The following is a 24,833-nucleotide window of genomic DNA, read 5'->3' as shown; positions in this document are numbered from 1 at the left end:
TAAAACCAAATAAGGATATCACAATTAAAGGAATATGTAGAGCAACTTTTCCCATGATTTTAGATATAACCTGCTCAATAAAATATTCACAAGCCAAACACAACAACTTATAAAATGAATTAAACACCATGACCAAAGAACTTTACTCTATGACCTATTGTAAATGGGACATCCTTCAAAAATCAATTAATGTTATCTAGCACATCAATCAGCTAAAGAAGAAAACAATAAGATCATATCAATCATGGCAGAAAGAGCATTTGATGAAATCTAACACTCAACATTCATTCATGATGAAAACTCTTTAAAATAATTAGGAATAAAGGAAAGCTCCCTCAACCTCATAAATAATAGCCACAAAAGAACCAGCCATTAACATCTGAGATCCCTTTTTAATGTTCAAGATATACAGAGTTGACCACATTTTATAATTGATATTAATATATTGTTTCTTTTCTTTTTCTTCATCACTCTTCCTAAAACAATACCAATATTAATATCTCATAAAAATCCACAAATTGAATTTGTTGAGTTTGTATTGTTTATTGAAAATATTTTATTATGATAAGAACAAGACCATGAAATTCACCCTCTTAACAATCTTTGAAGTGTGTAATACATTATTTTTTACTATAGATACACTGTTTAGAAGATCTCCAGAACTCATTCATCCCCCTTGACTTTTGATTTGTAACCCTTTTCCCCTCCCTGCAGCCCTAGGGTACCACCAGTGTATTCCTTAATACTGAACCGTACTATTTTAGATACCTCATGTAAGTGCAGTCATAAAGTACTCATCTTTCTGTGATTCGCTTATTTCATTTAGCTTGACATCCTAATGGTTCTTGAATGTTTGTCCCCATTGCAGAATTCACTCTTTTGAAAAAGCTGCATGATACTCCATTTTTGGTTTACACCACAATTCATCTGTTGATAGGCATTTAGGTCATTGCCACATCTTAACTATTGTGAATAGTGCTGCACTATTGTGAATAGTGCTGTAGACGTGTTGATATCTCTTTGAAATCCTGATTTCAATTCTTTTTTGGGGGGGAGGGATAACTCAAAAACTTATTTTCTGTAACAAGTCAAATGTTAGTAGGAAACTACAGTCATTGACATTGTAGAAATATTACTTGTTTTAAAAGTACCTGTACTTTTAAAAAGCAAGTGATTTTATGTTTCTTATAAAACATTATTTCTTTAAGAGAAGATATATCTAAATTGCATTGTTCACATATATTTAATAATAATAATCTAATGGATATGCCAAAAAGTCTTTGGAGCTACAGTCCTTATCTTTTCCTTCTTGGGATAGTCCTGACAAATGCTGATATCCTTAGGCCTGGATATATGCATACATATGCTTAAATATACACACAAAGTTCTAATGTTAGTAAATTAAAACATGCAAAATGCTCAGTCTTTTAACTTAAATTCCTTTTCACTTTCAATTCCTTTGAGTAAATACCAGAAATAAGAAATGCTGAATCATATGGTCATTCTATTTTTAATTTTTGAGGAAACTCCATACCATATTTCATAGCAACTGTGCCATTTTCTCTTCCCACTAACTGTCTACAAGGGTTCCAAATTCTCCACATCCTTGTCAACACTTGTTGTCTTTTGTGTTTTTGGTAATATCCATCCTGACAGGTCTGAGATGATTCCTCATTGTGACTTTGACTTGGATTCTCCTGATATTTTATTATATGTACCTGTAAATAAAATCTGTATTTTTTTTTGGAGAAGTATCTATTCAAGTCATAAACCCAATTTTAACCAAGTTGTTCATTTTTTCACTATTGAGTTCTAGGATTTCTTTATATTTTGGATATCAGATATATGGTTTGCAAATATTTTCTATTATTACATAAACTGCCTTTTCACTCTATAGATAATTTCCTTTGTTGTTCAGAAGGTTTTTAGTTTGAAATAGTCCTCGTTATTTTATTTTTCTTGCCTGTACTGTTGGTGTCATATTAATAAAATCTTAACCAAGGCCACTATCATGAAGCTTTTCCTCTATGTTTACTTCTAGGAATTTTGTAGATTGAGGGTCTTACATTCAACTCTTTAATATGTTTTAGTTGAGTTTTGTGAATGGTATAAAATAAAGGTCTGGTTTCATTCTTTTACATATGGATATCCTGTTTTCCTAACACAACTTGTTGAACAGACTATCTTTTCCCCATCATGTATTTTTGGCACACTTGTCAAACATCAGTTCACTGTGTATATGTGGATTCATTTCTGGAATTTTTGGTTCCATTAGTTCATGGGTCTGTTTCATGATAGTGCCATGCTGTTTTGTTAACCATATCTTAATATATTTTAAAATCAGGAAGTATACTGTCTCTGACTTTGTTCTTTTTCCTAAGGATTGATGGGGCTTATTTGTGGTCTTTTGTGGTTGAATTTTAGAATTTTTTTCTCTATTTCACAAAACAATTGCTATTTGGATTTTGATAAAGTTTGCACTGAATTTGTAGATTTCTTTAGGTAGTATGAACATTTTAACAATATTAGGTCATCCAATTTATAAATACTGGATGTCTCCCATTTGCTTCTATCTTGTCTAATCTCTTTCATTAATATTTCATAGTTTTCTGTATATAGGTTTTTACCTTTTTGGTTAAATTTATTCCAAAATATTAAAACATAGCATAAATTCTTTTCAGTGCTATTATAAATGGGACTGTTTTAGTAATTTCCTTTACAGGGAGTTTATTGTTACTGTAGAAATGCAACTTGCACAGCCCAGCTTGGCAGGTATATGCCTGTAATCCCAATGACTGGAGAGGCAGAAGGATCAAAAGTTCAAGACCAGTCTCAGGAACTTAGTGAGACCCTCAGCAACTTAGTGAGAACTTTTCTTAAAATAAAAATAATATATTAAAAAAATAGAAAGGGCTGGGAATGCGGCTCAGTGGTAAAACATCCCTTGATTTAATCCCCAGTAGCAAAAAGAAAAGAAAAGAAAGGAAAGAAAGAAAGAAAAAAGGTAGGTGAACTACTTTTGTGTGTGATTTTATTGTCTGCAAATTTGTTGAATTTGTTTATTATTCTAACATGTTTTTAATGGATTCTTTGGCATTTTAAATATAAATAAGATCGTGTTATCTGTAAAGAGGAACAATTTTACTTGTCCAGTTCTAATTTGAATACTTTTTCTTGCCTGATTGCTCTAGCTAGAACTTCTACTATCGTATTATATAGAAGTAAAAGTAGGCATCCTTGCCTTGTTCCTAATGTTAGAAGAAAAACTCAGTTTGCATCATTCAGAATGATGTTACCTGTGGGACTTCTTATATGGACTTTATTATATTGAAGTAATTTCCTTCTCTAGCTAGTTTGTTGTGTTTTATCATGAAGGAGTTTTACATGATTTCAAATGCTTTCTTAGGCATCTGTTGAAAAGTTCTTGTAATTTTTATCCTTTATTCTGTTATGTGGTATATGACATTAAGTTGTTTTCATATGTTGAACTATCCTTGTATCCCAGGGATAAATTCTACTCGTTCATGGTGTATGATCCACTTAAGTTGCTATTCGGCCAGGCACAGCGGCGCATAACTGTAACCCAGCAGCTTGGGAAGTGAAGCAGGAGGATTCAGAGTTCAAAGCCAGCCTCAGCAATGGTGAGGCACTAAGCGACTCAGTGAGATCCTGTCTATAAATTAAATACAAAATAGGGCTGGGGATGAGGCTCAGTGGTCAAGTGTCCCTGAATTCAACCCCCAGTCTCCCCCTCCCCAAGAAAAAGGTACTGATAGATTTGGTTTGCTCAAATTTTTTAAATTTTTTTTGTAGTTGTACATGGATAGCATGCTTTTTTTTATTTGCTTATTTTTGTATGTGGTGATAAGGATCGAACCCAGTGCCTCACATGTGCTAGGCAAGTGCTCTGCTACTGAGCCACAGCCACAGCCCCTGGCTTGCTAAAATTGTGTTGAGGATTTTTGCATCTGTGTTCATTATGAATATTGGCCTATAATTTTCTTTTCTCATAATTTTCTAGTCCAACTTTAGTATAAGGGTAATGCTGGTCTCATAAAATTATTGTGGAAGTACTCCCTCTTTTCCAAGTTTTTGGAAGAATTTTAAAAAGTATTGGCAATCAATGCTCAGTAGAATTCACCAGTAAAGTCATCCTCTCAATGGGCTTGTCTTTTGGGGAGAAGTTTGATTGTTACTTCAATCTCTGTAGTAGCTTTAGTTCAGGTCAGACTTTCTATTTCTTAATAATTCCTTCTTGGTATACAGTATGCTTATAGATATTTATCCATTTCTTCTATGTTATCAAGTTTATTGCCATGTTACATTGTTGTCTGTTAAAATCCTCTTTATTTCTGTGGCATCAGTCATAATGTCTTTTTTCTGATTTTATTTACTGTTAGTATTCTAGTTCTTTAGTGTGTCTTTTCCTTTCTTGCTATCTTTGTGTTTTTTGTATCATCTTCTCTCTTCTTTGTGTAGCCAAAGTTTTGTTAATTTTATCTTTTCGAAAAACTCTTGCTTTTGTTGATTTTTTTTTTCTCTATGGTTTTTCTAATTTCTTTGTTTCTGTTCTAATCTTTATTATTTCCTGCCCTTTCCCAATTTGGGGCCTAATTTGATTTTCTTCTAGTTCCTTGAGGTGCAAGATTAGTTTGCTTGAGATCTTTCTACTTGTTTAATGAAGGCATTTTTTTTGCTATGAACTTTCCTTTTATTATTGCTTTTACTAAAGTCAAGAAAGTTTGGTACATCATATTTTCTTTTTCTTTCTCTCTTTCTTTCTGTGTGTGTGTGTGTGTGTGTGTGTGTGTGTGTGTGTGTGTGTGTGTTAAGGTATTACTTTTATTTCCTTTTTTTATTTCTCCCTTGATCCAATGGTTGTTCGTGACTATGTCATTTAATTTCTACATATTTATGAATTTTCCATTTTCCCTTTGGCTACCGGTTTCTAGTTCTGCTCCCTTGTGTTCAGAAAAGATAGTTGATATAATTTCAATCTTCTTATATTTGTTAACATTTGTTGTATGATCCAACATGTGACCTATCCTGGACAACCATTCATTTGTCCTTGAGAAGAACATGTATTCTGTTTCTGTTGGGTGGAACATTCTGTATTTATCTGTTAGGTCCATCACTTTATATTTTTTCAAGTGCCCCACTTCCTTATTGTTCTTCTGTCTGGATATTTTATTTTGTCTATATATTCTTTTCTTTGGTCTATTATTGAAATTGGGTACTGAAGTCTTCTGCTATTTTATTGCTATTTCGCCCCTCTTTTCTTTTTTATTGTTTTCTTTTAATCTTTGAATTTAATGAGTTGACATCAAAAAATTAGGTAGTCATTTTACATTTAAGGAATAAAAATTTTTTAAAAACAATAAAAAGAGTGAAAGCGATAGGGGACAAAGAGACAGGAGTGGTGGGAATATAAAGTTAAGAACAATAGAATATTTTATAGAATAATCCTATAAAATGGGCCCACTGTACTGACCCCCACATACTTTCTTTTCTAAGAAGCAATTTACCTGTAGCCTTGCCTGCCTTAAGTGGACAGGTATGTCACATTCCTCAGCAAACTACCTGTTATCTACAAGAGAAATGCAGGTCCAAAATAATTTCAATAAGAAGAACCCAAGTTATTCTGAAGGGAGACTTTTTTGATGATTTTAACAAACCAGATTGTGGAACTAAAGGAGATAAGGATAATTCCTCCTAACTAGGAAATCTGTAAGAATGTCTGGTTAAGAATCCAATTGGAGGGGCTAGGGTTGTGGCTTAGTGGTAGAGTGCTTGCCTAGCACGTGTGAGGCACTGGGTTCAATTCTCAACCACATATAAATAAATAAAATAAAGGTCCATTGACAACTAAAAAAATTTTTTTTTAAATAATCCAATTGGAACCTATCAGTATGGGTCAAAGTGGGCTAGTGCTGTCATGGTGGTGGAAACTTGAAAATCTGATGTCACCCTGCTGTCCATCAACAGTCAAAAAGGTGGGCCTGGGCAGGACTTTCTGAAAACTTCTCTGGGATCCCCAATAAAACTGGAGTGCAGGAGAGGTACACTGTCCCTTTCCTCTCTGAGAGGACTTACTCCCTCCCTTGAGAGTATCCCCTTTCCCTTTTCCTATCCCTTCAATAAACTCATACTAGTTACTCTAAGTGACATGTCTGAAATCTTTCTGGCTTGATTACAAGAATCAGGGTTTGATGGAGGGGGGGGTCTTTGCACTGCCTCAGTTTCCGGGAAGGCCCCAGACTCATAACAAAAGGATTTTAACCAAGTTTATTCTTCTTTTTGCTGCTATGGTTTTTAAAAATTAATTTTATCACATCTTATTGCAATATGAAAATGCATTTACAACACCTACTACTTTCATGAAAACTAAATTTAAGGAATTACATATACTGTTAACAGTGGCCCTTGGAGGAAAGTGATTTACCTTCTATTAATGAAAATATGAGCATTACATAATAATGTTATTTAACCACCTGTTGTCACAAGAATCATCACCAAAGTTTTCTAGAAATAGGTCCACATAAGGAATAAATATTTAAAAAATAAAATGTTCGTTATTTTAATTTTAGCGAGAACTCTTCTTTTTTTCTTTTTTTTTTTTTTTCTTTTGTACCAGGGATTGAACCCAAGGGCACTTTACCACTGAGCCACATCCCCAGCCCTTTTTAATTTTTACTTTGAGACAGGGTCTTGCTAAGATGCTTAGGACTTCACTAAATTGCTGAGGCTGACTTTGAAATTGGGATCCTCTTGCCTCAGCCTCCCAAATTGCTGGGATTACAGGTATGTGCCACTGCACCTGCTGTGGATCTTTCCTTTTTCATTGCTAAGAAATATTTTAATAGTTCTAAAACAAAATCTGTTATGAATTTAGATAGCTAAAACTGCTTGAGTTCAAGTTTACTGATAAGTCTTTTGTAAGTAGTTATCAATAAAATATTCTCCCTCCCAAACTCCTGCCCCAAATCTTACATTGTTTCTTACAAAACTTTGGTCAAGAGTGGAAATATATCCAGGCAGATATATATGCCACACATAGCAAGAACAGGAGGGCACAAATAATGACTCTGGGTTTTAAAAATAGAAGGCAATTAAAATGTACTCAAACTTACATTAAGAAAAACTTTTACAGGTTAATATTGAAATAGTCACAAAGGTTAAGAAAATATCAAAGTACAAATGACTACAATGTTAAAATAGACAAAAGCTTCTAAAGAGAGCCTCTTTTAAAATTAAAAATAGGAGGTTTTCAAGATGCAGAAAAAGCATTTGATAAAATACAGCACCCCTTCATGCTCAAAACACTAGAAAAAATAGGGATAGTGGGAACATTCCTTAACATTGTAAAGGCCATTTATGCTAAGCCCATGGCTAATATCATTCTAAATGGTGAAAAACTGAAAGCATTCCCCCTAAAAACTGGAACAAGGCAGGGATGCCCTCTTTCACCACTTCTATTCAACATCAACATCGTTCTTGAGACTCTGGCCAGAGCAATTAGACAAACCAAAGAAATTAAAGGGATACGAATTGGAAAAGAAGAACTCAAACTATCCCTGTTCGCTGATGACATGATTATATATTTAGAGGAACCTGGAAATTCCACCAGAAAACTCTTAGAACTCATAAGTGATTTCAGTAAAGTAGCAGGTTACAAGATCAATGCCCATAAATCCAACGCATTTTTATACATAAGTGATGAATCTTCAGAAAGAGAAATTAGGAAAACTACCCCATTCACAATAGCCTCGAAAAAAATAAAATACTTGGGAATCAATCTCACAAAAGAGGTGAAAGACCTCTACAATGAGAACTATACAACACTAAAGAAAGAAATTAAAGAACACCTTAGAAGATGGAAAGATCTTCCATGTTCTTGGATAGGAAGAATAAATATTGTCAAAATGGCCATACTACCTAAAGTGCTATACAAATTCAATGCAATTCCAATTAAAATCCCAATTGTGTACCTTACAGAAATAGAGCAAGCAATTATGAAATTCATCTGGAAGAATAAGAAACCCAGAATAGCTAAAGCATTCCTTAGCAGGAAGAGTGAAACAGGGGGTATTGCAATACCAGATCTTCAACTCTACTACAAAGCAATAGTAACAAAAACGGCATGGTATTGGTACCAAAATAGAAAGGTAGATCAATGGTACAGAATAGAGGACACGGACACAAACCCAAATAAATACAATTTTCTCATACTAGACAAAGGGGCCAAAAATATGCAATGGAGAAAAGATAGCCTCTTCAACAAATGGTGCTGGGAGAATTGGAAATCCATATGCAACAGAATGAAACTAAACCCATATCTCTCACCATGCACGAAACTAAACTCAAAATGGATTAAGGACCTCGGAATCAGACCAGAGACCCTGCAGATTATAGAAGAAAAAGTAGGTCCAAATCTTCACCTTGTTGGTCTAGGACCAGACTTCCTTAACAGGACTCCCATAGCACAAGAAATAAAAGCTAGAATCAACCACTGGGATAGATTCAAACTAAAAAGCTTTCTCTCAGCAAAGGAAACTATCAGCAATGCGAAGAAAGAGCCTACAGAGTGGGAGAATATCTTTGCCAATCATACTTCAGATAGAGCACTAATCTCCAGAATCTATAAAGAACTCAAAAAACTCTACTCCAAGAATTCAAATAGTCCAGTCAACAAATGGGCTAAGGAAATGAATAGACACTTCACAGAAGAAGATCTACAAGCAATCAACAAACATATGGAAAAATGTTCAACATCTCTAGTAATAAGAGAAATGCAAATCAAAACCACCCTAAGATTCCATCTCACCCCAATTAGAATGGCGATTATCAAGAATACGAGCAACAACAGGTGTTGGCGAGGATGTGGGGAGAAAGGTACACTCATACACTGCTGGTGGGGCTGCAAATTAGTGCAGCCACTATGGAAAGCAGTGTGGAGATTCCTTAGAAAACTTGGAATGGAACCACCATTTGACCCAGCTATCCCACTCCTTGGCCTATACCCAAAGGACTTAAAATCTGCATACTACAGAAATACAGCCACATCAATGTTCATAGCTGCTCAATTCACAATAGCCAGACTGTGGAACCAACCTAGATGCCCTTCAATTGATGAGTGGATAAAGAAACTGTGGTATATATATACTATGGAATATTACTCAGCCATAAAGAATGATAAAATTATGACATTTGCAGGCAAATGGATGAAATTGGAGAATATCATGCTAAGTGAGATAAGCCAATCTCAAAAAGCCAAAGGACGAATGATATCGCTAATAAGTGGAGGATGACACATAATGGGGGGGAGGGAAGGGTTAGAGTTAGGGTTAGGGAGGGGGGCAAGTATGGAGGAAGGAACTACTGTATAGAGGGTAAAGAGGGGTGGGAGGGGTGGGGGGAAGGGAAAAAATAACAGAATGAATCAAACAACATTGCTCTATGTAAATTTATGATTACACAAATGGTATGCCTTTACGCCATGTACAAACAGAGAAACAACATGTATCCCATTTGTTTACAATAAAAAAAAATTAAAAATAAAGCACACAACACATGTCAGGATGATTTTCCTGCTCTACTTATGAATTTTAGTGTTTGTATTTATAAGGTTGGTTATGTTGATATCTAGTAGAGTTTCTTACGACATCTGATGAAGTCTCATTCCAACTTCATAAGATGGATCTTCCCCTAAGGAACCTGTAGATTCTGGTTACATCTTTGTCACTGTAAAATTTCAGAGTAGTGCAATATCACCATGATGTGCTGGGGTTTGAAGACATCTGTTATATAGTGCCATCCCCACAATTGAAACCAGTATAGAATTCAACACAGTTCACTCCCAGAGCTACTGCATGTAAAGCACTGTGACCAGCAGGTACTGGTAGTAGAACCAGACATCTGCTTCCAGGACTGTGCCAGTGCCATCCCTGCCATGCACCTCCTGTGATACAGCCACATGTCAGTCTTTCTCTCCCTTATTTTCTGTCAGTGCTTCCTTTATATATTTAGGTCCTCCAATAATGGGTATATATGTATAATTTTCTATCTTCTTGGTGGAGTAATCCTTTTATCATTGTAAAATGTCTTTCTCATGTGACAGCTTTTGACCTAAAGTCTATTTTGTCTAATATAAATATAGCAACTTTTACTCTCTTTTGGTAGTAATTTGCATGGGATATCTTTTCCACCCTTTATTTTCAGCCTATGTGTGTCCTTAAATATAAATCAAGTTTCTTACAGATTTCATAGAGTTGGGCCTTTTAAAAAAACATTCTCCTACTCTAGGTCCTTTGATCAGAGTTTAATCCATTTACATTTAAAGTAATTGTTGATAGGAAGGATTTAATATTGACATTTTATTAGTCATTTTTTGTTAGTCTTATTCTTTTGTCTTTTCCTCTCATCTTCCTTTATGTTTAAAAATTTTTTGTATTCAAATGTTTTGATTCATTTCTCTTTCTGTGTTTGTGTGAGTGTGTGTGTGAGAGAGACAGAGCAAGAGACTTAGGTATTTTTGTGGTTACCATGGAGTTTACATAAAATATCCTGTAGTTACAACAGTCTGTTTTCAATTTTACCTTCTTATTCTATCAGTTGCTATTTAGTGTCCTTTTGTTTCAACTAGAAGAACTACCATCAGCATTTCTTATGAGGCATGTCTACTGGTGATGAACTGCCTCGGCTTTTTTTCGTCTGGGAAAATATATTTCTCCTTCACTGTTGAAGTAGAGTTTTGCTGGGCATAGGATTCTTGGCTGGCATTTTTGTTTAATCACTTTAAATGTACAACTTAATATATATGGAGACCATAATAAGTTCACCACCAATTTCAAATTTATAAAGAACACGAAAAACTTCACACCAAAAATACAAAGAACCCAGTCAATAAATGGGTTAAGGAACTAGGAAGACACATCACAGAAGAAGATATACAAGTGATCAACAAATATAAGAAAAAGTGCTCATCATCTCTAGTAATTAGAGAAATGCAAATTAAAACCACCCTAAGATTTCATCTAACTCCAATTAGAATGACTATTATCAAGAACATAAGCAATAATAAGTGTTGGCGTGGATGTGGGGACATTGCTGGTGGAGTTGCAAATTGGTACAGCCACTCTGCAAAGCACTATGGAGACTCCTCAAAAAACTTGAAATGAACCCACCATTTGACCCAGTTATCCCATTCCTCAGTTTATACCCAAAGGACTTAAAATCAGCATACTACAGTGATGCAGCCACATCAATGTTCATAGCTGCTCAATTTACAATAACTAGATTGTGGAAAGAAACTAGATGCCCTTCAATTGCTGAATGGATAAAGAAACTGTGGTATATATATACAATGGAATATTACTCAGCCATAAAGAAGAATAAAATTATAGCATTTGCAGGTAAATGGATGGAGTTGGAGAATATCATGCTAAGTGAAATAGGCCAAGCCCAAAAAAACCAAAGGCCAAATGTTTTCTCTGATAAGTGGATGATGATATATAACAAGCGGGGGGGTGGTGGCCAGGGGAAGAGAAGAATGAAAGAACTTTGGATGGCATAGAGGAAAATGGTGCAGGAGGGGTGAGGGAAGGAAAGATAGTAGAATGAGACAGACAGTATTACCTTATGTATATGTATGATTACATGAATGGTATAAATCTACATTGTGTACAACCATAGAAATGAAAAGTTGTAACCCACTTGTGTACAATGAATCAAAATGCAGTCTGTAAAAATAAAAAGTCAAATAAAAAAATCGTGGAATTGGAACACAATGCTGTAGTATCCTTAGACTGCCCCCAAATTTTTGCCAACTTAGAATTCCATAAACAACAAAAAGTTCTTCAAAAATAGGCAAAATAAAAATATTTCAATATAAAATATGATTTTTTCCTCCAGTAAGATTACCTAAACAATCATTGAAAGAAATTGATTAGGATGGATGAAGGAAAATAGTCCCAGACAGAAATCTGTATGTGCAGGAAGAAAAAGGAGCACCAGAAATGATAAATATATAAGGGATTTTTAAGTTTCATCATTCCATATATAGATCTATAAACTTATATCTATGTTAAAATATTTTAAATGCCACAGACATTTAAAATCAAAGATAAAATCACTAAACTGGGGATTACAGCATTGTAGAAGTAAAATACTTAACGAAGTGTGCAAAGGATGGCAGTTGCTGTGTGGACACTGTTTTAGTTAATGAATATCGGTCATCACTCTCCTCCCAAAACAGGCCAGTATTGCATCTCTTACAGGGCAATATAAAATAAAATAAAAGCAGAACCTAGAAAATGAGATTTAGGACTTAAGGCTCTTAAACAGTCTATGGAACTCTCCTGCCCTTGGCTTTCCTTAAGATTGCATCTAGGCAGTTGGTAAACTGGTGCTCTAGAAGAAAAAAAAAAAGAAAGAAATGTTTTGATAAGTAGTGTTTGCCAATTTCCACAGTAGAAATACTCCTGATTTCAAGCTATTATAGTCAACAACCTGTTCACAAAATTCCTGATTATTTAACAATTTTCTATTATGGATAGAACTAGTCAGCTCTAATTCCACTGAGTCCAGGGGATTCAAACACATTACTTCTCTATTTCGCTGTGTAGTGCAGTTGTTTTTGGAACCAAACTGCCTGGGTGAGAAATCTGTCTCCACAACTTCCAATGTGGGTGACCTTGTTATGACACTACCTTTTTGTGCCTTAAAATCCTTGTCTATAAATGGAGAAAGTGTTACTACACACCTCATAATTTTGTTGTGAGTCCTAAATGTAATAATCCTCATGGTGTTGAGAACTGTGTGCTTGGCACACAACTGGTGTCAGTAAATGACAGCTATCATGATCATCATCTCTTTCTAGAACCCCTTAAAAATACTGTGGGAGGAAAATGGAAATGAATACAAGAGGAACGAGCCAGAAGTCATACCTGAGGAGCCCTTATTCCCTGAATCTGCTCCCAGAGAAAGCATGCAAGAAATTGTCCTGAAGACCCACCCAGTAGAGTTAGCTTCATTTGCAGCAAGAATGAAGTCAAGGAAAGACACCGTGGCCTGCAGCATGTAGGGATAGGTTTCACATAGTGGAAGGGGCAAAGGAATCATTAAAAATCCCAAATCCCTACTTGTCCTTGCAGGAATCTTCCCAAATCAATTTTATATCTATTCCTTTGCTGTAAAATTGCAATTGAAAACAGCATTGTCTATAGGTCAACAGAGTATCAGGGTATAATTCTAGGTACACTGGCTGTGAGTGGTTCTCATGATCCCAGTCCAGAAGGCCTGAATTATTCAATGGGTTCATGAAATGTCAATTTCTGACCCTTTGAACAGCCTCTCCACTGGAGGTGTTTCCTATGAGGAAAGACCCAATCTTAGGGGAGTGATCCTGCTGGAGTTAAGGATCCTGGAACCAAGAAAAGACAGATGGAGACAGAAGGTTATCAAGGAATTTTAGAGGATACATCCCTTTGAAGATGGTATGAGCCATGCATCCTCCTGGGAGATTGAATTCAGAAATCCACTTAGAATAAGAGTATTTAGATCTAACTTCAGAAATCGGAAGAAACAGCTGTATAGACTGACTGGTATATTTACTTCAGGCCCCTTCATAGAAAGAGAGGACAAGTCCAGAAAGAAACAAACACTATCTACTTCCAGCCTTGGAAGCTCTTGAAATAACAAAGGAGATTAGTACCTTCCAATTCGTTCTTCTTGGAGAGTCCAGTGAAAAGGGTGTTACTTCTGGAGAACAGGAACAAGAGACACATAGTGTGTACATAAAGCCCAGGGAGTAGGATGGGTGTTTTAAGACCTAGTAATCAAATTTTAATTGTGGATACCATGAGTCATACCTCCAAACAGTTTAACTGACTCTGACAAAGAGAAAAAATAGAGAAAAATTCCTTGAGAAAAAATAGCCTGTGGCTATAATTTGAGCTCCTGGTATGGTATCTTTCAAGTGCTACTACTTCAGTCCATCTGGGACAAATGGATTTGAAGGACAGTTGAGTTCAGGTAGAGTGATTCAACTTAGCTGCCATCAGGTAGATAATAAACCCTGCAAATATGTGGTAATAATCTATGATCCATAAGAAACATCATGTGTTGACATCATACAGGTAATTAAAATTCAGATTGATAAGTTCTATGTTCAGTACAAGTAGAGGAAGGTATAATGATGCTTAGGAGATGAAGGTAATTTGTGACTGGCAAATTATTCCACCAAATGATTTCTTTTAATTGAGACCTGAAAGGTATATGACATGATCCTCACATCAAAAGCCTTGAGAGGAAAGAAAAAAGATTTCTACATAGAGAAATGGGAAGTAGAATAAAGATTGTAGCATATGAGTAAAAGTGGGTCTCTCAGGATGCTACTTGGAGCTTGGTTGCCAGGAATAAGGCTGCAGAGATATAAAGAAACCAGATCAAGCAAATATGTAGTTAAGGAAATGTATCCAAAAGGTAATGTAGTCAAAGGTTTTTATGCTTATTCCTTCCTGCTACTTTGTACTGAGCTGGTATTAGGAAAGCCTTCCTTGTCTGTAATGGGCCTGGTCATGCCTCTCTGATTTCTATCTCTTCTAGCTATTCATTCAGGATGAATTATGAAGACATGGCCTGATCTCCTGGCACATCTATCATTATTCCCCCAAAAGACCATTTATGTTCAATCAGTTCTTTAATTTCTTTTTTTCATGAGACCAGTCAGAGAGATATATATCTCAAAAGTTATGCATAAGTTAGGCCTAAATAAATGCTTAAATTCAGTTGAGACCCTAGATTAGCACTGAACACCATATTCCCTTGCAGACTGAGGACTTTTTTGATTATAATATGATTATTCTTACCTTACCTTGAGAAACTCTCAGAAGCAGTGGAAAGTTTGATAAAGGATGATGATAACATTCCCAGGACATCACAACAGACAATCTCAGCAAAACCTGACCCTTTACCTCTAATAGGGAGGTAGTCAGATTGCATTTACTCAATAATTCAATAGGAAGGAAGAAGTTAGAGACAGTAGATGAAATCATTTATTTCAAAGATATTCTTATTAAAATAAGGAAAGAAAGAGGATTAACTGCTGTATGTGTTAGTTTTTCATCACTGTGACCAAAAGACATGAAAAAAACAACTTAGAGGAGGAAAAGTTTATTTTGGCTCACAGTTTCAGAAGTTCGGTCGTGGCAACCAACTCCATTGCTCAGGGTCTAAGGTGAGGGAGAACATCGTGGTGGAAGGGAATGGCGAACAGGAAACAGAAAGCAGGGAAGATGTACCCTTCCAGGGTGTGTGCCACCACTGACCTATCTCCTTTAGCCATGCCCTACCTTCTTATAGTTACCACTTAGTCCATTCAAATTAGGTTGACCCATTAGGTTATTGCTCTTCTAATCTAATCTAAACTAATCTAATCTAATCTAACCTAATCATTTGACCTTCTGCCTTAACACAGAAGCATTTGAGGGACACCTCATTTCCAACCTATAACAGTTACTCAAGGATATGGGATTGAGAAAATTTTGTTTCAAATTTTAAATGGGATACTCTTGAGCATTTTAATTGTGAGTGGCAAGATACCTAGAGGGAAATGGAAAGATGGAAAGGTTGAAGGACAGGGAGAGAGATTAAATTTACAACAGTGTAGGCAATAAAGTAAATAGAAGGTAGAGGCATCACTTTCCAGAGCATTGGTAAAGTAGGTGAATAGGAGAAGGGAACTGGATCCAATTGATTCAAGAAGAAAGAAGTAATGACTGGTTCCTGTATACAAGGGTTTTTTTTTTTTTTTTTTTTTTTTTTTTTTTAATTTTAGACATAGGGTGAAACCCATCCTCTCAAAGTGAGGGCATACGTTTAGTGTAATAAGTTTGATAACTATGAATAGATCATGACATGGCTTCTGTGGATGAGAAGTAATAAGTTATTCAAAATGTTTTCTCTGATATGTGGAAGTTGACCCACAATAAGTGGGGGGTGGGAATAGAAGTTAGACAAAGGGGAATGGAAGGAAGGGAGAGGGGATAGGGAAAGGAAAGACAGTGGAATGAGTCAGACATAACTTTCCTATGTACATATATGAATACGCCACAGCAAATCTCACCATTGTGTACATCCACAAGAAATTAATTTTTGAAAAGCAATAACTTACAGTAAAAGACAGAAAGATCAATAGAGGGAAGGGAGCAGGAAGAGAGGAAAGGGAAGAAGAAGTAGAAGTACTGGGGTCTGAATTAGAATAAGATATATTCCACACTTGTATAATTATGACAAAATGGATTCTACTATTATGTATAACTAAAAAGAACCATTAAAAAGTTATTCAGGGGTAAGGAAATAAGATGGAATGAGACAAACATCATTACCCTATGTACATGTATGATTACATGGGTGGTGTGACTCTACATCATGTACAACCAAAGAAATGAAAAGTTGTACTCCATTGTGTACAATGAATCAGAATGCATGCTGCTGTCATGTATAACTAAATAGAACAATTTTTTTAAAAAAAATTTATTCAGAGGAAAATTTAGATGAACAGTCAGGAAACTTTGAAGGTATTACTGTTTCCTTCATTCTTTGACTGGAAATGAGAGAACAGAGAAGTTAACTGAAATTTCTCAAGAAACAATTAGTGCTAGAATCTCAAACACTATCATATTCTGTTATTACAAAGTCAGTCATCTTACATATTTACATAGTAATTCTATATGAGAAAAGAAAGGAGCTAAGAGGAAGAGGTTATAAATAGATAGAAGAAATGTGATAAAATAGAATATTGTTGAAGAAAGGCAAATCAGGAGAGACTCCAAACTATCACTCATGTGTATCTACTATGAAAATCTGTACATAGGAGGACAAGGCACAGGAATTCCAAGTGATATGAAGAATGCTCTTTAGCCTAATCGAACCAGAATGACAACATGTTGGTTATTCATGTTTTACACCAACTTCCTGCAAGTCCCCAAAGTGGGGTATAAACCTCTTAGGATACTTCAAAGCAGCACTGATTACCCAGAGCTCTCTGTCATTACTCTCAAAGAAATGGGGCACTCGGATCCATGTGGATTTTAGAGCTTCCTAAGGGGGAAAAAGTTTTGTGTTTCTCTCACAGACACATCAACTAAGTATTAAAGTTTGGACAAATTTTAAGAGTTCAATCCTTTCTATATCATATCTTACACTGATAGTACCTGTTCTGTAGTACCTGAATCTTTCCTTAGGTAGTGTGGAGTCGCCTAAAAAGGATGCTTCTTGATATTATACAAGAGGCTTAGACTATTAATCCAAGTAAATCTGGGCAAGGAACAATGGTAGGGTCATAGGGAATCTCCATCCCTTCCATGAGCTGGCTTAATAAACTTTTTGTGTCTGACCTCTCTCTTTCCAAAAGAAGAGGACATTTCACAACCAAATACTAAGAGCTATACTTTCTTTACAGATTTTGCCCTTTTTTCCACCAAACTCTGAATTACAACTAGAATATTCTACTCTCCATATGACAATGATTATCATACTTTAGCATATAAATCAGAATCACCCAGAGGGCTTGTTAAAGCAAAGCTTGCTGAACCCCATCCTTAGAGTTTCTGATATGGAAGTTTGGAGATGGGGCCAGGAAATGTGCATTTCTAAAAATATCACAGGTGATACTGATGTTGCAGGACTGGAACCATACCTCAATAACCACAGATATTTGGGAGGCAGTGAGTTAGAACACAGAAGAAAATTCTAGGCTGACTACTGTAGTAGAAACAAGAGAAAGAGAAAACAGGGTTTTGCTTGAAGAATTAGGAAGAAGTCATAATCGTTTATTTGTACAGTTATCTTAAGGACTTTGTTATGAAAGAAACAGAGAAATATCATGATGGAGAGAAGTAGAGGAAGGTTTGTTTGGAAGGAGACATAAGCCTGTTTGTATGCTGTTGAGATTATAAAAAGGAGATAATTGCAAGATTTGGAATGGAATCCAGTGCACAAGGGAATTTTTGACTTTTGCTTGAAGCACAGAGAGTTAATCTGTGGTAACATGTAGGGAGGGAAAATATATGGGTGTGGACCTCATAGGTTTGTAGATGCAATGGAAGAAGTGTGCAACTGTTTCAGATCAATAGGAAATAAGGTTATCAATGGAGAGTAGAGATGGAGAAGGTGTTCCAGATTTGAAGACAGAAGACAATATACAAAAATAGTCATTTAAAAGGGTGAAAGACAATAGCCAAGTATGGAACCAGCTCAGATGTTCATCAATAGATGAATAGACTAAGAAAACGTGATATATATACATAATGGAGTTTTACTCAGTCATAAAGAAGAATAAAATTATGACATTTGCCAGTGAATAGATAGAAATGGACACCATTAATGTTAAGTGAAATAAGCCAGATTGAGAAAAACAAGGGTCAAGTGTTTTCTCTCATTATGTGGAAGCTAGAGCAAAATAAGAAAAAGAGAAGGATGAAATATCATAAAGATATCAGGAAGAACAGTGGAGTAGAAGAAGGAGATAGAGAGGGAGGGAGGATGAATGAAAAAGAAGATGAATGGCAGAATGAATTTAACAAAATCACATTAAGCACACATACAAATATACCGCAGGAAATTTCACGTATATGTATGAGTGGAAAGCACAAATTAAGGAAGGATAATGGATGAGCAAGGAGAGGATCAGTGGAATGGAGGAGGAGGTGGGGGTGGGGGGAGGGGAGAAACAGGGACTGAAATGGAATGGGAAAGATTCCATGCATGTATGATTTTGCTGGAATGAACCCAGCTATTATGTATACCTGTAATGCTCTAATAAAATAAATAAATACAAGGATGAAGAAATAAATTAACAAAGGAAAGACTACTGGGCCTTAGCAAAGGCACCTATTCTAAGTTTATTAGCCTAAGATTGTCTCTTCAAGGACCTTGATGACATAAAATTACACGTGTTTATATACATGGTAGGGGTGGGTGAAAGGCCAAGAAGACCATCCTGAAAGGATCCAATGTTTCTGTCCATTGCCGTATTGTCAAAGGTCCAATTATTGTGTACAAACCTAAGCCCTCATCACCCATGGGGTAAGAGGAAAAGAGAACAATACCCAATTTCTGAGTTTCCCCTGTCCCCTAGATGAAATTGAAAGCAAAGTATTTGAGCATTGAGATGCTTGGTTGCCCTCTTCTCTCTAGCTTGAGCTAATTTATTCTTCTCAAAAGCTTCACGATTCCATCTAAATGCTCTTAACTGATAATCAGTTTGAGTGACTCACACTTCTAATTGGTGCAGATGCTTATTGCTACAGTGATGTGTACAGGAGTTAAACTCCCACAGTGAAAATAAGAAGGAACCCAAGGGCGGAGAAGAGAGAAGGGAGCTATATGTATGGGTGGCACAGAGATTTAAATATACATTTATCTTAATTTTACCAATGGACCTTGGTGACTAAAAGCCTGACCTGGAGAGCTTAAATGAGAGTGCTGAGTCTTAAAGAATTTTCATTAGAGATTATTTTTTTCCTAGAAACAAGCAAGAGGATAAAGTTTTCACATGCTTAGGACTCAAGATTTATTCAGGTACCGATTTGAAGGGATCTTAGAGTTCTTAAATGCTAGGTAGAGCTGGAAGGTTTTTTTTTTGTCTTTCTCTTTTGTGGAAATACTGACAGAAATATGTATAATTAAGCCAGAAGCAGTGCATGACTGTAATACTAGCTTGTCAGGAGGCTAAGGCCAGAGTGCAACTCCTAGGCCAGCCTGGGTAGCTTAGACCCTGTTTCAAAATAAACAATTTTAAAAGGTTGGAGATACAGCTTAGTGGTAAATCTCCCCTGGGTTCAATCCCCAGTACTGTACACAAAACAAGTATGCATAATTAGAATAACAGAAAAGAGAGGAGGCAAGAGAACATGAAGGGAAGGAAGAGAAGGGATAGGGAGAGCAAGGGAAGGAAAGATCACTATCTCCCTCCCTCCCTTCCTTCTATAATACTAATATCTACATATAGTATTCATTATCAATACTAATAGCTTTTATGGAGAGCCTACTTTGTGCAACACACTATGCTAAGTATGTTTCATGTTTCTTCACTAAGAATGAACAATATGACAATGGAGTAGTTCCCACTGATATATTTATTGTATAAGAAACATGTTTAGAAAAGGTAAGAAACTTGAATTGAACCCAGGTAATCAGTTCTGGCACCAGCACTCTTAACCATATTGTGATCATGGTGTGGGTGTGTGTAATTTTACATGAATGGGACCTTAATATATGTGTGTTTGTGTGTATATATATATATATATATATATATATATACACTGTTCTCTGTATAATTTGCTTTTTGTGACTAATGCTGTATCGTGGAGCTTTCATCGTGTAATACATATCATAATGTGCCATCATTTTACTTTACTGTAATTTAATCAGTCCCTCTTGATGAATATTTGAGCCATTTATATTTTATTTTACAATTACACATACTGACATCATTAAATCTATATCTTTTTGCACATATAGGAGTATTTCTATCACATAGATTTCTAAAACTACTCTGTTCCTTTGATTTATTCTTTTATTTTTGCATCAGTATCACATTGCCTTAGTTACCAGTTTCTTACAATGTTTTGATATCTGTTGCTGTTTTTTTAAAAACGTTTTTATATTTCATATTTTCTCCACAGTTGAATTGGACAATAGTCTTGTCAGTTTACAACAAAGAAATTACATTATGTGCTGAACCTTTACTTATAATGACATTTAGCTATTTTAGATTAATTTAGGGTATAGTATAATCTTTACAATATTCAGCCATTGTGGAGACTCTCTGTGATTACATGTCAGAATAAGCCATTTTCATTTCTTTCTCTGAATTTTCTATTTATAACTTTCAGCCATATTTATATTGTGTTACTTTCATCTTTCATACAATATCAATTGTTTCAGTCAGCTATTTTGCTGCTGTGACTAAATGATCTGACCAGCACAATTATAGAGGAGGAAAGGTTTGTTTGAGGGTTCATGGTTTCAGAGGTCATAGTCCATAGAAGGCCAACTCCATTCCTTGGGGCTCAAGGTGAGGCAGGACATTATGGTGGAAGAGTGTGGTAGAGGGAAGCAGCTTGCATTATCAGGAAGGAGAGAGAGAGAGAGAGAGAGAGAGAGAGAGAGAGAGAGAGAGAGAGAGAGAGAGAGAGAGAGGGAGGGAGGGAGGGAGGGAGGGAGGGGGAGAGCAAAGAGCCTCCACTCTCCATATACAGAATATATGCCCCATAGCCACACCCCAATTCCCACCTCCTCCAGCCACACCCTATCAGTTCAATTAATCCCACGTGGGATTAATTCACGGATTGGGTTAAGACTCTTACAAACCGATCATCTGAACCTTCCTGCATTGTCTCACCTCACATTCAAACCATAACATCGATCATTGTTTTACTAAGGATATTAACCTCTATTAAAATGTTCTAAATCTGTTTTCATGTATAAAGTGGAAACACTGCCTGAATTCTAGTCTTGGTTCTACCCTTTGATAGTTGTGTGACATTATAAGAGTTATTTAATGTCTCTTTGCTTCAGTTTTCTCATCAGCAAAATTGGGGGGGGGATAAAACTGCTTGCTTCATGGAGTTGTGAAAATTAAATGCATGAGTACATGTAAATTCCTTAGAATCATGCATAGCATATAAACACTCAATAAATGTGAGTCCATGGAAGGGGACTGCATATTCTCCCAGACTGTATCTTGTCCTTGTTATAAAATTAATTCTAACAACATAAAATATATTGTGTATATTTAAAAAAAAAAACTCCTCCAAAGTATTGCAAATGATGCCAAATTCTTCTGCTGATAATCCACCCCAGGAATCAACATTCTCTTAGTGCCTCACCTGCCACCACTGTATGGAGGGTTTCTCCTTCTTGGTTTTTTCCAATGAACTTATATATGCCTCTGTAGTCATAAAATATAGGGTATTATATTGAGAGGTTTAACACAAAATTTATATTTCATGGTACATTGTGCAATTTTCCCTTTTAAATCTCACGAATATGGTATAGAAATCTTTCCATGGACTCTCTGTCCTCTTGCAGTGATCTTTTCCTGTTCCAACATCCCTTTCTTTCATGTCCAATAACTTAATTTTTATTCTTGGTTCTTCCTACATAATCAAACTTCCATCTAAAATTTAGAATAAACATGTCAAAATCTATGAAAAAAGCCTTATTTGGAATTGATTTGAATTATTAGACTAAAATAGCATATTGGGCTTTCCCATAATAAACAGTTTATTCCCCATATATCATGCCATTTCACAAAATTTTAACATTTTATATTTCTTCTTAGGTTTCTTCTGAGGCACATTATACTTTTCATGCTATGGTAAGTGAGAACTTTTTCTATTATGTTACAGTTGCTTGTTGCTGCTATATGAGAAAATGTACTGCTTTTTAGAGTGGCACATTACATTTAACTGGTTTTGAATTCTTCAAATAATGGATTTTTCTTGCTGAAATTTTTGCCTCTAAATGATATTTTTAAATTGTGTTTTATTGCATAGGTTAAGGAAAGTAATTTAGTGTATCTCTGCCTGTTTATTTATCTGTAAAATAATAGAAATATTACTGTGAAGATTAAATTTTTAACATATAAAAGTCTTAATAATTCCATCATTTTCTTAGTTATAAATTTATTTGGAAGACTTCAAATAAATTAAGTGAATTCATAGATTTCCTAATATGTAACTATTCTAGTTATCCTTGATTAAACCACATTTTTAGTATACTGCTAAATTTCAATTATTTCCATTCATTTAGAACTTGTAAATCTGAATTTATAGGTGATACGTGTTTATACTTCTCTACTTTTAATATATATACATAAATACATACATATATTATTTTAATATAGAAGTAAATTAACATGATGAAAGGGTAGATAATTGGAACTTCTGTTTGGGAAAGAGGTATAAACTTCTATACGTTCATGGACTTCTTAGATTAATATCTCCTACATATCATATAAAATCAAAATTTATTATCAAAAAAAAGAAAGCTGGAATAATTCAAAATAAAGTATAAACATTATCCAAAGATTACCTCTGACAAAAACACTCAATGAACAAAATATTTTGCAGGTTGATATTTTGAATGGCTAAGGAACAGCTAATTCTAAAGTTATAATTATTTTCCCAAAACACAGAAAATATGGAAATCCTCTCAATTCATTCTACCAAGCAACCATAATATCAATACCAAAACAACAGGAAAAAACTGATAATATAGGAGTGATGGAAGCAAAATGACAGTCTAGGAAGGTAAAGGCCTCAATGCCCTATAGAAATGTTAAAAAACAACAACTGAAGACTTGATTAAATGACTTTATAGGATATCTGGAAAACAGTCAAAGGTCTATACAACCAAGTTAATACCCAAACAAATGAATTTAAAAGCTACATTCAAAGCAGTAGAAAATTTTATGGCATTTTACTTACCATTGCCTCAGCCCCTCCTTGATATGACATGGTACACTCTGGAGTATACATCGGCCCATCTCCTAATTCACTTCTTAAAACCAGAGGGAACAGAGCAGACCTTATTTACAACATTCTAACCTGTGTGGAGACTACTTGGAGGACTGCTCTCTGTTTCACCTAAGAACTCAGGTGAAGAAAAGCAGCATAATTCAAGTCTCAGGCTGAGAAAAGTCATTAAATGTGTTGGACACTACTTATGAAAGTTGCAGGGGTCTAAAGACACACATAAGCCCAGGGCAAGAGATTAGAGGAAGAGAAGTACAATAGAACATCTATGGCTCTACTGAGAAGCTGAGGTGAGAGTCTTGGAAATCAAGATATTTTAAAGCAGTCATGCATATGGGGGAATTGAAAAAAAACGCATGCATAGGCCCAAGTAAGATGCATGTTCAGAAAATAATTTAGAAGACGTTAAGCCTTCACCTCAGGCTGATCCCAAGGCTTAGAAAACATACTGCTAATTGGCATGGGAGGGTCTTCCCACGCACAGTGGTAGTCTGCAAAAACAAAGTGGTGACAATTTTCAATAATACAAGACACAAATAGGAAATATGCCCAATTCAAAAGAAAATCAAGTGGTAGAAACCATCCCTTAAGAAACATAGTCTTTCAATGTAGTACAAAGCAAAGACTTTAAAACCACTGTCTTAAATATGCTCAATGAAATAAAAAAGAAAATGAAGAAAGACCTAAAATAAATCAGTAATGATACAATGAACAAAACAAGATTATCATCAGCAAGAGATAGAAATTATTTTAAAGAAAGGAACCACACAAAAATTCTGGTACTAAAAAAATTTATAACTGAATTGAAAAATTCAGACTGGCATGGTAGTACATGCCTGTAATCCCAGAGACTTGAGAGGCAACTCCAATCTTGGTTTGGCCCCTAACCAAAAGACTTAAAAAGATATGTCCACACAAATGTTCACAAGTACATTATTCATAATAGCCAAAAAGTGGAAAATAACCCAAATATTCATTAAATGATGAATGCCTAAATAAGTCATGTCCATACAGTGTAATTCTATTTATTCTATTCTATTTCCATAATGAAGAAAAATAATTAAAATACAAACAAGCTCATATATTCTACAATATGGATCAACTTTAAAAACGTTACACACTATGTGAAAGAAGCCAATCACTAAAGACTAGATATGTTATGATTTAATTTATGTGAAATGTCTAGAATAAGGAAATTCATAGAGAGAGAATGTAGATTAGGGTTGGCCTATGGCTGGGTGAATTGAGTAAAAGGGAGAGTGACTGCTAGAAGAAACACGGTTTCCTATT

The 24,833-nt window shown here is 35.2% G+C and overlaps 1 protein-coding gene across 2 annotated transcripts in view; it reads left to right on the top strand.

Annotated features, from left to right (window-relative positions):
• Window positions 1-24,833, top strand: part of LOC306650790 (uncharacterized protein) — a 388,837-nt gene that overhangs the window by 162,567 nt on the left and 201,437 nt on the right. For both annotated transcript variants that reach the window (XM_079123104.1, XM_079123103.1), the window contains exon 3: window positions 22,349-22,384. In XM_079123104.1, coding sequence (XP_078979230.1) covers window positions 22,349-22,384 — 36 coding nt within the window. The remainder of the gene's footprint in view (window positions 1-22,348; window positions 22,385-24,833) is intronic.

Source organism: Sciurus vulgaris (assembly GCF_902686455.1).
Source record: "Sciurus vulgaris genome assembly, chromosome: X".
Taxonomy (NCBI): domain Eukaryota; kingdom Metazoa; phylum Chordata; class Mammalia; order Rodentia; family Sciuridae; genus Sciurus; species Sciurus vulgaris.
The sequence above is the reverse complement of the archived record's forward strand: the minus strand, read 5'-3'. Positions and strand labels throughout refer to the sequence as shown.